The 15298-nt window shown below is 29.2% G+C and overlaps 1 protein-coding gene and 1 long non-coding RNA gene across 2 annotated transcripts; one reads left to right on the top strand and one right to left on the bottom strand.

Annotated features, from left to right (window-relative positions):
• Window positions 1-5078: 5078 nt before the first annotated feature.
• LOC124831908 (transcription factor BEE 1-like) lies at window positions 5079-7285 on the bottom strand. The gene is made up of 6 exons (XM_047306006.2): window positions 6521-7285; window positions 6282-6401; window positions 6026-6091; window positions 5867-5935; window positions 5668-5745; window positions 5079-5410 (listed from the first exon to the last, which is right to left on the bottom strand). Exons 1-6 carry the CDS (start codon window positions 6914-6916, stop codon window positions 5318-5320), a joined length of 822 nt encoding a protein of 273 aa, XP_047161962.1. The 5' UTR covers window positions 6917-7285; the 3' UTR covers window positions 5079-5317.
• LOC148199892 (uncharacterized) lies at window positions 5661-6680 on the top strand. The gene is made up of 3 exons (XR_015786128.1): window positions 5661-5782; window positions 5885-6051; window positions 6541-6680. It is a non-coding gene; the product is annotated as an uncharacterized LOC148199892 (long non-coding RNA).
• Window positions 7286-15298: the final 8013 nt, after the last annotated feature.

The following is a 15298-nucleotide window of genomic DNA, read 5'->3' as shown; positions in this document are numbered from 1 at the left end:
TAAATTCTGATTATGGTTATTAGTGTATTTTGGGATGTTACAAACTAGATTTTAAATTAGTCGCTATTAATTTTTTTAATGTGATATTGTTTATCCTTATCATTATGGTTATAACAAACTCACTTTTTATACTTTCTATGAGTAACTAATACCGTAACCACATTATTATGTTTTATTTTCATATTAAAAATGCACTCCACTATGTTTTTTTATCATTTAAATATTTTATATACGTGATAGCACAACTTTTTTAGGTATTAAATTAGAGTAAAAGTTATAAATCCCCAATTTTTAGATTTCTTAAAGATATAATAAAAGAGTAACAAGAAAAAGGTACTTAGAAAAAGAAAATAAGATTAAAAAAATTAAAGTAGATCTCATCCAATAAACAAATAATAAAAAATGACCAGAAAAAGAAAAAGTGAAAGTGACAAAAGAAAGATTGATAGCTTATAACATTAAAATAGATTGAAAAATAATTAAAGAAATGGAAAAAGAAGGTGAGAATAGAACTGCACATGAAGTAGTTAAAAATTAGGTTTTATAGTTATCTACCACCTCACCTTAATGAGTTAGGTATACCTTTATCTCATTAAGTTCTAAACTTAGGTAATGAAAAAATAAAATAAAGTTTTGATAGAATTTGAAGGAATCATTTGGCATTGGAAATTTTTTTATTTATAAAGTATAAAATATCACCAATTTGTTTTTTTTTTCAAATTTTGATAAAAAAAACATAGGATAATATTTTTTTCTAAATATATGAAATACATTTTGAAATTTAAAAATTGATTTTATATTTCGGAAAATATATTATGGAAGTGTTACGATGTAGGAAGAAAAACGATAAGGTGTAGGAAGTAATTCCTATCGTATGGGCTTTAACTTGGTACATTGATTGGGTTTTTCTTCCCGCACTGTAATATTCTATTTTCTCATCCTTATAATATAAAAAAAATGGACAACATATATCTGTCATAATATTTGATAATTAATTTAAAAATCATATTTTAAAATAAATAATGTAGAACATTTCTAGATTATAATTCAACACTATTCAAAATAATTATACTTTTCTATTACGTGATTCATAACTATATCGATGATTATGTAATATTATGTGACTTGTTCAATTGAAATATATTTCAAATATATTATAATAATGATAAATTAGTCTCTTTTTTTTATATTATAAGGTTGAAAGAAGAAAATATAAAAATGGAGTAAGAAATAGTTCGGTTTGTCATATATCACTATGGGCTTCTCGTTTTGGCCCTTTTTGCTATGGTGTTAACATTGTTGAAAATTTCGTTCCCCAAAATTTTTGTATAAAACATGGTTCTTCATGCATTTCCACAAAATATAAGAAATTTCGTTTTTCTCCTTTTTTTCTTAATTGTATAATTAGAAAGTAATTTACAAAAGTTAAAATTCAGCGTAAAAATGATTTTGAGAATTTTCAATTCAGAAATTAAAAATAACTTTTAAATTATACAATTTGAAAGTCAAAAATGATTTTCGAATCATATAATATGGAAGTAATTTTTTTTTTATCTTTAAAAAAACCTTCAAATTACAAAATCGAAAGTAAAAAAGTCTTTAAAATTATGTAATTTGAAAGCTAAATAATTTCAAAAGTATGTAATTTGGAAACTATTTTTTTTTTACCTATCTTCTCAAAGTCCTTCTTCATTTTCAGATTAAGAAATCCTAGTAAAAATGACTTTCAAATTTTATAATCTAGAAAAGGCAAAAACAAATTATTTATTTATTTATTTTTACATCAAGAGAAAATTCATGGAGGTGGAGGAATAAGCTGCCAAAATCAAATCATAATCTTTGACAACAGTTCCTTTCATCACAAAAACTTTCGTACAAGTGCCATTAAAAAGATTTAAACTTCTGACTTCAATAAGCATTATTTACTTACTATTGTACCCAATGATATTTAGAATTTTTTATTTTTCAATTTCTTTAAAAGGGTGCAGTAAATTATAAATAACAAAAAATGTTGAATGGCGATGTTTTATTGAACCGAAAAAAAATAAAAAAAGAATGAGTAATTGATGAGTTGGTAATTGGAATTGAAGAACATGTTATAACTTATTGTCTTGGCTGTATATGTGACTAGGAATAATGAATTATGTGAATAGCAGTTACAGAAAGTGTAGGTGCAAAAACCTCTGTGGAAACGGAGGCTGATGTGAAGTGAATAATTAGCAGGAACTGAATGGCAGATTAGAAATTCAGAATCCCTGAGCAGTGTTGTGAAGAGACAGCAGTCTTGATTTTGGTCCAAAGCCTATCTTGCCAAGTCAACACCACTTGACTTTAACAGAGGGAGATGAACATGTTGGTTTTAAGAAGATAACAACAAAGTTGTGGTGAAAGTGTTTGTTGCAATTCTAGAGTCATCAACTTTGTTTTCAATGTTAAATCAAGACCATACAAACAGATACTGATGCTTTTGCTTCCATTTTTGCATAATTGGTGGGGTTATGGTATACCTCACCAGCTAGCAACTTCCACTTTCACTTCACAACCTTGCTAGTGACTTCTGAGCCCACTGTACTTCTCCTTGGATCCTTGAACTTGCCCAACTTTTTTTGGTATAACACTCGTTTAATCTCTCTATATAAGAAACAATTTTGTTCTAGCCAGATAAGGTAAAATCACTGTAAACACTGACACAAATCTATATTAAAAATGAACTTTAAACCTAACTCAATCTTATAAAACTAATTTTTAAACTAAGGTTTACGTTTATTTATATATTAACTTCATTTTTGTCGATGTGAGACTTGTAATATATAATAGATGGTTGATTCTTTCTTTATGCATATTTCTAGTCGATGTGGGACTTATAATGTATAATTGATGGTTGATTCTTTTTTCATGCATGCATTCAAGAATGAGAAAGTTAATTTGATTATTAATTAGTGTTCTCCTCCCCAACTACTACCTCCAAACATGTGTCCCCAGATCTCAATCCATATAGGGAATATATGATATACCCATCTTTGAAGCATCAAGTTAACTTTAAGACCCTTTAAGTCCATATTCCTCCTCCTTATTCATGCATGGTAGCTCTAAGAGACAAGGAAACAGCATGGTCAAAAGTGGGTCAAATAAGGAGATTGAGTTGGAGTGAAGAAGCAAAAGTGGCTTTAAAAGGTTCAGAAGCTCTTATCATTTTCCTGAAGTTGGAGAACCCACATTGCCCATCCTCTTTTCAGCATGCTCTGGCCCATTCAAGCTGTCCTCTTCTTCTACCAATTCCATTGATGCAATGCATCTAACCCCTCCTTCCTCTTTCATTAAACAATAACAACAAATGTGCTACAACCTCATTAATGCTTTCTCTCCTCAATCATTCACTTAATGAATTGGCAACATCCACAAGATTTCATCAATTCATTGCCTCAAGTGGGTTCCATCCACACTGTTCCCCTTGGATTTGCCTTCTGCTTTGTCATCTTACTACAATTCTTGCACTTACACTTCCAAAATGGATAAGCTATTTTCTTGTTTTACCGACAAACTAGATTTTTAAACTACTTCTTGACAAAGCATCACCTCTGGCTCAATTCACACCACTGTTATCTGAGCATAAAACATCAACTGAAAATTACTGCTATCTATTTTTCCCTCACACTCCCCCCTCTTAATTTACATGCTCCTTTCCAAAGAGACCAAAAGAGTCATGGAAGGAAATTCTTAGACAGATCACATAACACATACTAATAATGTTCCTTCCTTTTAAATAGGATTTTACTTTCAGTCTTACACATGACAAAAACAAAGAGAAACAGCAGTAAAAATGATAAACCAGATTTATTTATGAACTGATATGATCAGTTAAATACTAGTACTGCATAATTTATGTAACCACCTTGTGAGATAATATAATATTGTGATTGTGATAAAGGTTGACCACTAAGTTTGATGGTTCTAATTTCATTAACAACACCTTTAGTTAGGTTTATCTTATTATAAAAAGACTGAGTAGGGATCAGTCGACATAGCCAAGTGAAATAGCGACACCTCCTGAGAGAAATTGGAAAGAAAAACACTGTTGAATTTGCAACAAAAAAGAAACACTTGTTAATATTATTGTTGTTGCCGTAGGTCCTACGAGACATGGACCTCCCAGTTGATTATTCATTGTCACAACAATTCAATCTGGGTCCATGTGTGGAACTTGGTAGAACATATGGAATCACGTGAATAGTTTTTCACAGTAGTTTTCGCAGGTAAAATATTTGCCAAGAATTTTTCAGCAAGATTTGGAATTAGTTATGTGAGATTTATTTATGTACGATTAATATTCTCAACCACCAAAAAGAGACATATCCGAATAACCAGCCAAATTCAAATTCAACTTAGAATCTCTAAGTTCAGATTGACAAGTAACTAGCAGACATCTTTGGCAATTGACAGGAAACTAATACTTTGGATTAACTCAAATGCTAAACACTGAAACTCAAGTCTTGGGTTTTTATTACATTTGAGGTTACCCAATTGATTATTTTTGCTGCCATGATAGTTAAATTTATTTCTCAAAGAAAATGGAGAAAGGGAATTCATCAAATTCAATAAATTCAATAGTTTTCTGAATGTGTATAGCAATCAGAATAATATGATCCGAAAACAATTTTATTCCCAAAATCATAAAGAGATATTCGCCTTTACTACTCAGAAGATGAAAGAATCCTTGTACTGGTTTGAACTTTTAAACTTTGAGGTGGAAATGTATCTAGCAAGATAATTGATCATGCATGAATGGATAACTATAACTGAATAATGCCCTTTTGTTACACAACACTTACTGCCACTGCAAACATATCAAACAAAGAAGTTTTAGGTTCAAGATTTTGCATGCACAAGGGCTATTAATTCCAATAATTGTTGGATTAATTAATAACTAGCCTGAATGCACATGCTTTGGTCGAAGGCAGAAATACATCGTAGAATTATTTCTTCTTATTATATTTTTCCCTTTATGATTGTTGTTATTTGAGGTATGATTATTGGTGTCTGTGTATTTGGCCAGATATTGTCAAATCTGCAAGTACTGCAACCCACCACACCATTCCACAGATAAAAAATATATATGAAATGTGGGCTTTTTTCTTTTTATTAACTTCCATTTGATTTCTACACATGTCTGAAGGATTGTACAAGCAAGAATGTCCACTTGTGCAAGCAGCACAGAGTGGAAACAAATTGATCTTTGTAGAAAGTAAAAGTAAAAGAGCAGATGAAGTGTGATCTCATGTCTTGTATGGCTGCTGAGTTAAAACGTCCAAAACTGAAGTCAAAGTGGCCAACTTGGTTGAAAGCAAGAAACTCCTCCATACCCTTCTCTCTTATACCTCCCTAACTCTTTTGCCTCTGATGCTCTTGCTCTCTGCCACAAATTAAAAAAACTCAACATGAATATAATATAATATACTTTGAATTTGATCATTCAGTGACACAAACTACCCTTAGATTCATTCTTATCCATCCAAACAGTTTGCACATACATGAATTAAGAGGTTTTCATGCTTATTAATTAAATACCTTGAATTAAGAGGTTGTCATCCAAAAAAGGAGCTTTCGTTAAAGCAACACAAAGCTTTATTTAACATTAAATAAGACCTTGAAAACTTTAGAAGTAGGTACCTGCATTGTTTCTAAAGCATCTGTCTCGGAATTGAAGTCATAAAAGGTGCTTGCTGCAGTAAGCTTCAGAGAAAGGAACTGCAAAAAAGCCAAACGTGGATTGCTATCAATATTAGTAAGGCTATGTTGAAACATAAAAGTATCTTTTCTAACAACAAATGAACACCATCTTTTTCTAAAAGAAATTTTGATCACTTACCTCTACTTGATGCTGCAGGGACTGCACATAGTTTATGATTTCGTCCAACATTACTGCCATACCCATGGTCTGCAAACATTAATTTAAAAGTTGAAATATGAGAGTTTGGTTCTTGAAGTTGCACACAGATTGGAGCTTTTGAAGGAAACATGTCTCTACCTTGTAACATCCTGGAACAATATTCTGTAAGCACCTTAATTTCTCATTGATTTTCCCTCTTCTCACCTGAACAACAATAAATGGTATACAAATATGCATCAGTCCACGTTCAACACCATCAAACAGACAACAAAAGTAGCCAAAGTGAGATTGAATATGTTATTTGATTGTTTCATTTGTTTTTTAACTTGTGTTGGTATTTAACAATTCTTTCTTGGTTCGAAGAAAGTGAAATAGGAATTATATATATACACACCCTTTCTGCTAAACTGTGACTATCGGTAGCTTGACCTCTTCTGGCTCTCACATGGACCACTTCCTTTGCTTTCTCTTCTTCTGTCACATTGCTTTTTGCTCTCTTTCCTTTTCCAGAACTCTGAAATTATTCAGAAAACAAAAACCAAACTCAGTCTTGCTCTTGCATATATATTTTCAAACAAATTATTATCCAACACATGCATGGGGAAGAGAAGTGAAAAAAGAAGAAAAATTTACTTGTTTTATCTTGCTTCCAGTCTCAGAAACTGCAGGAGTTGAGTTAGCTGAACTGGTCTCTGGAAGATCCACCGATTTCCTCTTTTTACCTTCGTGGATCTCATTTTCTGCTTGGAAAATGGGGAGGGAAACAGGAAGTGCATTGTGGTTGACATGATGAACAAGGGCAGGGAAATTTTCCTCCAAGTTTCCCGGAAACTCAGGTTCTTGAGGGCCCAAGAAGGTGTCACAGGAAAATGGCATCAAGTTGTGCATAGTCAAGTTTGAGTTGTCTATGACATGTTGGTTGATCCCAATGAATTGGTTTATGAGTTCCATGCTTGGATCAATGTCTAAGAATGGAAAAGAAGAGGGTCTAATGCTTTGAAGTTGCAAATTTTCTGAGAATTCAGCCATGTGATTATATATCACAGAATGAGAGAGTGAGTGAGTGTTTATGAGATGTTTAAGTGGTATTTGGATAATGTGGGTTACACTTGTTGTATTTATACTGTGGAATTGTGGCTACATTGGTGAATAGAAGCTATTCTTAGGTGGCCACGTGGCACCTCAAGCTTCTGTAGTTTTTGTTCCCTTAGTTGGCCCCTTGCACAGGGAAAAATGTCCAATATCAATAAGGACCCATGTTTTTGTGAGAAAAGCACGCCTAGTTTTGGACCTTTTAGACTTTTTAATTTCAATTTTTAGCTCTAGTGGGAATTTGAAAAGTGCACTTCTTTAGTGGGGAAGCATGCCTTTGGTGCTAAATCTTCCAAAATATATCACCTTTCTTCTTCTTCCTTATTCTATGTCACCACCATAACTTCCATTTTCCTTTTTTCTGACTCATCTTCTCATATTCACAACATTATAAACAAACCATTTTCTTAACATTCAAACCTAAGATCATTAACAAAAGTTTGATGCATTCAATGATTTCATTTTGGTTTGACATTTTATATTACAACTTAGATAAAGTTACTTCATCTTATAACATTGAATTAAATCTAAAATCTATTGTTTTATGTATTATTATTTAACGAAAAAATATTTTAAAATGTCTTGTGAGAATAAACAATCTAATAATTATTTTTGTTATCTAGTTAGACAAAAATTATATAAATAAAGAAAAATATATATACAAATGTGATTAATTATTTCACTATACAGTATTGTCCATTCCAAAGAAAATTGTACCAATCAAATCGATTGTACCTACGTCACTGTTCACTACCTAGTATCTGTATGTGTACGAGAATTTCTTCCGTGAAATTATTAATATTTTTTTCAAAATAACTACGTAATAACTTTTTTTAAATAATAAAGTAATATATTGAGATGATGGTAATAAAATATATATAAAGAAAATTTTAAAATAAAAGAATAATATATTTAGCTGAATAATAATCATATAAAACAGTAAACAGGTCAAAATATCATTAATGTAAATGAAGATTAATAGTGTAAGAGTGTTTGCATCAGATAATACGAGGAATAAAATTAACTCAAAGAAGTTGAGTTGTGTTTTCAATTGAGTCAAATTTAATAAAATCTTCTGGTTGTTGAGTTACCACCTGGTATCTAACTCAACTAAAATTTTAAATAATATTAACATTAGTAATAATATCAATATAATTATTTCATTATTATAATTATATTAACTAAATGTATCTCTTAAAATATTAAAATATTTAATCATTTAAACATTACTAATTGAATTAAATTTAATTAAAGATGAGTTAAGATAAATTGAGTAAATTAATATCTTATCCCATTAATTAATACCCACGTATATACTTTTTAATACTCTATTATCTACTCTTTAAAATTAAATTTATATCTCAAATTCTAAAATAATGTGGAGATCGATCTCAAATTCATTAAATGGTCACATATCATATTATTGAATTTAATATCACCATACTAGACTACCTTTTTGGATTTCATTATTTGTTTCCTATTTTTTTTTCAAAGAGTAAAATCAAAAGTAAATTTGTATATAGTTAAAGTATAAATTGGATAAAATTAACGAAGGAGGAAAAAGCAGCCTAGAAAGATTGTCACTTAGTTTTGCACCCCATTACAAGCATTAACCATGGTGAACTCAACTTTTCAAATGGTGTATGTTGTGATGTATACTGTGCACAGAAACTGTCATTGTTAGAGTGCGATCTTTTCTGCAACTTGTTCTTCTGCTTTGTCCATACTTGAGGCCACATAAGCATGGTGCTTTATATTCAGTACCATGAACCTTTGCTCCACCCCATTAAAAGTGTTCTTGTTACGTAATGGACGAGAGGGTATAGACCCATTAACTCGCCAACATCAATGTGTGAGAAAAGGACGAAACAATAGTTTTCTTAGTGAACAAGTCACATTAGCACACTGTGTTTGGTCAATCTATCAACCAACCTAACCAAGGACCTAAACATCAACTTCAAAACAAAAAAACATGGTAAAATTTGTTTAGTACCAAAGAATTCCCATGCAAACTGATACCACGGCTACTAAACAAATATAGTTTCATAAAACTAACTCGTTTAATAAAAACTTTAAATTAATCATAGTTGAAAATCTCAGTCTATTAAAGATAAGACTAATTTATAACATATAAGTAAATATAAATTTCATCTTCCAAGTTGATTTTGTGAAGTTAAATTAGGTTTAAAATAATCTTTTGGTTTGATGAGATTTGAGTTAGATTTATAATCCATTTCTTAACATTAACTTCTTTTTGTGGTTCTGGTTTTTGTGGTGGCTGTCTTTCTACTGTTATACTTTATATTTTTCTTGTTATATATGAACATGATTCAGTGCTAAAATTAATACAAGGATGCTGCATAATTAAACATTTTTCCAGACAAGAATTGTCATGTATGAACTGTTGATGTATAAACTTAACCTTAAATCTTGTAAATAGGTTAAAAGAATATGTAAACCATGCTTATAGATTTGGAAGAGTACTCCAAGTTGTTAAACCTTTCAATTTCTACTGTTTGGCCACAGAATTTGTTGTCCTATGTTTGCTCAGACTGCCTCTGATTTGAACTGATATATGAGAAATGAATGAACCAAACTTTGAAACAGGTTTCTGACATGTGGGGTGTGTGTTTGGCCTGTGGCAGTTCATTAAATTCTCATTAAGGGTTACATTCCTTGGTCTCACTCACACTCCAAAGAAACAATATGGGCATTGAAAAGTTGGAGTTGCCCCTATATGTACACACACCCAATTGTAGCCTTGCCAAAAATGGACATCATTATCATCATTTGCTTGTAGCCATTGACGGCTCACACAGAAAGACACATTAGAGTTACTTAGCTTTGGAAGCAAACCTTTCCTACAGTAGAAACCCTTCATCACCCTTTTGCAAATCTACACGGTTAGGGTTTTGAAAACTAAATGCAAGACCTTAGGACTATAAATAAAGGATTTGGTTGTGATGTCACATTCCCCTATGGGAGAATATCTTCCATATTCTAAACGTGCAATGGTGAACTTGCCCATGCATTTTCCTTTAAGCCTTAGTATGAATGAAAGGTGTGCATCCAAACAAGTTACTTTGGAAGAGAATGCCATATGAAGATTGCCTAGTCTATGGCTACAGTAGGTATAGGCCGGATTTACCTAACATAACTGTAATTGTCTTGACTTTTGACATTTGGGAGCTAAAATGTACTATGTTGCACTTGTTTTCAAATACCTCTCTTTATCTTGTCTTCAATTTTTTAAGGTGGCATTTCTCATGACCACTAATATTTTCTTAAAAAATGTCAGATATGCATGTCAGTTTAGATACTGAGAAAATGTGAGAGAAAGAGAAGAATTGCCTATATTGAGAAATTAATTTGGTGAAAGAATTACTTGCACTTAATGGATTGTACTATTCAGCAAGTTATCTTAGCTGTGTTTTTCAAAATTACAAGTTAAATACCTTTTATATATATCTCTCATTAACGTGATAAAGGTATGAGAAAGATATTATATAGTAAGTTTAGTAAAACTGTGAAAGCCAAGAGGTATAATTTCAAACTTCTTTTCGGTATCTCTCTTGGTATCAGCAACCACTCTTGGGAGTTAAATACCGAAAAAATGTAACAGAAAGAGAGTGATGATTATGCAGATAAGTTTGAGAAGTTAATTTTGTGAAAATATGACTTAATTGATATACTTTTAGCAAGTTCTTCAATTCAAAAACGTAGATTGAATACATTTTTATAACCCCTTTAAAACTCTTGTTCAAGAAAAACTATCAATACAAAATAGATAGAACAACACACATGATCTGATTCAAAACTGACACACAATTATCATACCCTCTTAATATTTTGTGTAAAGTCCGAACCAAGTAGGTAAGTTTCACTTCGACACTCAAGTTAGTTAATTATATTAATCGGTTATCATAGTTAAGTCTTAAATATTTAATAAATACAATCGTTTACCTCTTTACTTTATCTTTATATTTATAGACTTCGAAGTGAGTTTTTGGTTAAGACTGACCCAATTGCGGGCCAATAGCCTATAAGTATGTTTTATTTTTTGTTTAATCATATTGAGTTTATGCTGATGACTTTAATACAAATGTTACCAAACGAGATAATGGCCTATCCGTGACCGTGATCTCCAAGATTACTAAAAAGCACTAATTCTTGATAGTAGACCGATCATGCAAAGGATGTGTTGATTGGGCGGTCTATACGGTACACCAAAGAATTTAAAATATCATGATTTGGTTAAAAACTAACACACAATTAACATACCCTCTTAATATTTTTTTGGTTTTAGACACAAAACTTGAAAGTCATTCTTTTCCTTTTCCATTGAAAGTTATATTATAAAAAAGTAGCCGTACCTTGACACGCCAACGTGGCAAAAACACTCATTTCACATGTCAAATGTCATTAAATTTTAAAAGTATGTATTGTGATGGTATGAAAATTCAGTTAAAATAGATTCCATATCGTGTCAAATGAATGTTAAAAATCAAAACTGTGTCAAATTATTATTATTGATTCTAAAATAACTTGAAACACTTAAAAGAGATTATTGTTCATCCGAGGAATTTAAAATAGCATGAAGAGGATTGGATCCTAAAACACTTTATGAGAAAGTTGTGTCATTTCCTTGCAATGTGAAAGTTGGTGTTTTCTTTCAAAAGAAAAAAAAATTGTAACCCCACTATATGAAACTTCAACAGTGTCACCACATATTAGGACATATATATAGGCTATTATTACGTGGTTCAATTTAAATCACCTCAACTCCTAATGAAGTTCAAATATAATAATATACTTAATAACCATGTTGAACATTACCTTAAAATATTTATCTGAAAACTATGGTGCAATCATGTAGTTGAACAACCTAGGAAAGATGACAGATTAAGTGACAAAATATAGTCTGCTTTTTTTGACCTAAAAGATGATTTGATGATTGATAAGATGTCCACTTACTTATACTATGTCTAAATGCATTTGAAGGAAACATTTTCAAGCAGAAAAATTGTAAGTGGGTGCGTATGATGAAATCAACTACAAATGGAAAAGAAAGAAAGTTGCAATCTCTCAACAGTTCATTACTACATTAATTTTATTGTGGCCGAAGGGTATCATTATTCTTATACTATTAACATATATTTGTAAAGAGGGTTCATTGAATCCTTGGGATTTATTATAGTGGCTTTACGAAGTGATTGATTTACAATATCTTTAGTAATACTATGTGCACATCAAACAAATTGCTTTTTAGTATATAATCATCGTTTTTAAATTGTTTTATTACATAAACTTCTACATTTGATTACAACTCAGTTGCATATATGTTATGCATTCAAATTCACCACCTCCCCTAAAATAATTACAAATAATAATTTTTAATGTCGTGGTTATAAAAAAAAATGTCATGGTTATAAATATAATTATAAAAAATTATAAATCCACCTTTAAAATCTAACAATAATAATAATAATAATAATATATAATTTATAAAAAAAAAATTATGATTTGGAAATCTAAAGAGTATCTTCCACTATGCAATAGTATAAAACATCGTAAATTTGATATTTTTAATAAATTATAGCAACCACTATCATGGTTTGGTCTAATTACATATACATTCTCAATTTAGTTAGTTGTTAATATTAATTTAACGCACAACTTGATTTTCAATCAAAATTTAAAGATGAAATGGTATACTTACACATACATTCTTTAAAGATGAATTTGTCTCATCTCCTTTATTAAGTAACATATTTCAGATTTTTCATTCATGATCTTATAGAAACGAGTTTTTCTTTTCGTCAGAATCACTACACTAGTGATGTTTTTCTTCTCAAATTTAAATGTTCATTTTATAGGTAATTTTTTTATTGAACTTTTCTATATTTATTTTATATTTCGCGTGACTAGCTCGGAAAATTGAAATTACATTCTATTCTATATTAAATAGATCATCTTTAATATTTTTATATTTTAGCAAATTAGTGTGATCAGAATACTATTTTTTTATATAAACTATTATGGAAACATTGGTTATATTTCTTTTTCTTTCTATAATTTTTTTATTCTTTGTTTTTATGTTATGTGTACTTCTGATATTCTTACACTTATTAAGCCTTTTCTTGTGAGCACATCTGATTAGATAATTAGTGCTTATCCCAATAATGTTGTGTTTTTTTTATATTTTGAAAAAAAATTTCAATATTTCATGTTATGTAAAGAAAAATGGAAATATAAGCATATACAATTCAATAGATTCGTTTGAAATTTGATGATTTCAATAGCTCAGAAATCCTCTTGTAATTTGTCTTTTTCATTCTCATGCAAAATGAGTTTTTCTGCTTCACCATCATTCTCCAATGGTCCTTACAAACCTCAACCACCATAACCCAACTACAAGTTACAACATTGTTAACTATGAAAGACTAGTGTCTTGCACAAGTTAATTTTGACCAAATTAAATTGATATTGAGATTTTAATTCAATAAAGGAAATATATAAATATAATATAGACGATACAATTCTCCAGGTCTCAAGGCATTGAAAGATGGCCAAATAATTATAAATTGACTTGGCAACATATAATTCAATATAAATTATAGATACATAAAATATTAAGAAAGATATATCCAAAGAAAATTAGGTAGAATGAAACCTCAAAATTAAGAGGTTTTTAACTTTTGTCCAAATAATGCTACCATACCCTTGGTTCGGTAGTAATGATAACAGTATGGTATATAAGATAATGTTTAATTAATACAATTAAAATTTAATCATAATTAGACGTCTCAGTTATTAATTTTGTTATTGCCGGATCTATAATTTTCATTTTTGTCTTTTAAGAGTAGAGATATAAGTCGTTGTTAGTAATTAGTAATAATAATATAATTGTTGTATATATCTTTTTTATTCACGCAATATAAAGATGATAAGTTTAGTCACACTAATTAATTTAAAAACGAAGTTAAGTCACACTAATTAGTTTATCAAATATTATTCTCTAACCCAAAAAAATTATTATTGGTCAAAATTCATTGTTCTTAACACACCTTTTATTTAATTTTTTTCCTTTCTTATTTCACTTTTAACCCTACGAGTTTTTTCCTTAAAATTGACAACTCAATGGTGTTATCATTAAATTATCCATCAACCTATAACATAATTAGTAATAAGGTTAAGGTTGAAAGTGATATATTTAGGGGCTAAAATAAAAAAAAAAATATTATGAAGATTAAAAGAATTACAACTCTTTTTTAAATTTCAAATGATATGTGATTGATTGAAAAAATTATATATTATAAGGATACTTAGTACGTAATCAGTGCAGTCTAATTATGCTTTCTTCATAAAGCAGAGGAAAATAACATATTTAAGAATGTGTATGTTTTCAAATATACGAGAAGTTTTCATAATGGAACAAAAAATCATCTGCATATATATTAGATATTATACTTTTTTGTATTTTTTTTTTTAAAAAAAAAAAGAAGAAATCCTTCTGCTTTCGAGAATTACTATTTTTACACAACAAACAAGTGTAGACCTTTTTTCTCTAGCTTGACCTATTTTACTAAATTTTCATGTTGGTCGGTCGATCTATTTTATTGGTATTAATAAAAGCTAACATTTGTAAATAATTAGTCTTGTAGAAGAAAACTTATAATTAATTGAGTATTGTATTGTGAATTTTAATAATAATGATAAATATTATCCCACTTGCTAAAAATAAAAAGTTCGGTAAATCATGTTAATATTAAAAATGATTGATTTGGAAACTTTTAAGCATGGATAATTTATATAAAATATATAAAATTATTAATCAATTTTAGTGAAAACATTTGTAAAATATATTTTACAAATATTTCAGTCGGAAAATAAAATACCTTTTTTTTTCATATAAATATAACTCTTTTATTTATGGTGGCATCATATATTAGTGTGATATTTATGTTAATATTGTTTAGCTGATAATTTTTCTATCTTGTCAAAAAATAAAATAATGACAGAAAAACATTTATATTGTGTGGAACTAAAAAGTTATTTACTTCTAAAATTGGTAATGATAAATGTTTTAACATATATATTGTATAAGAAAATTTTATAAGGAATAAATTATATTTAAAATGAATTATTTATGGTATAGGACAAAATTTAGTTGTTATTAATATTTTCCTAGAAATTATTAAATGTAATAGTAGCGAGAAAAACAAAAAAACTGAATGAAAAATATGGTTAAAATCAAGTATATGTTTATATATAAAAAGTATTTTGAGATGGTTAAATAGATTTACTTTATTAATCAAA

Source organism: Vigna umbellata, chromosome 4, assembly GCF_029865625.1.
Source record: "Vigna umbellata cultivar VRB3 chromosome 4, Vumbellata_1.0, whole genome shotgun sequence".
NCBI lineage: Eukaryota > Viridiplantae > Streptophyta > Magnoliopsida > Fabales > Fabaceae > Vigna > Vigna umbellata.
The sequence above is the reverse complement of the archived record's forward strand: the minus strand, read 5'-3'. Positions and strand labels throughout refer to the sequence as shown.

Coding starts and splice junctions, on each gene's coding strand:
- LOC124831908 (XM_047306006.2), bottom strand. CDS start 6,916: ATGGCTGAATTCTCAGAAAATTTGCAACTTCAAAGCATTAGACCCTCT. Junction 6,402..6,520: donor CTGGAAGCAAGATAAAACAA/GTAAATTTTTCT, acceptor GAATAATTTCAG/AGTTCTGGAAAAGGAAAGAG. Junction 6,092..6,281: donor GTCACAGTTTAGCAGAAAGG/GTGTGTATATAT, acceptor ATTGTTGTTCAG/GTGAGAAGAGGGAAAATCAA.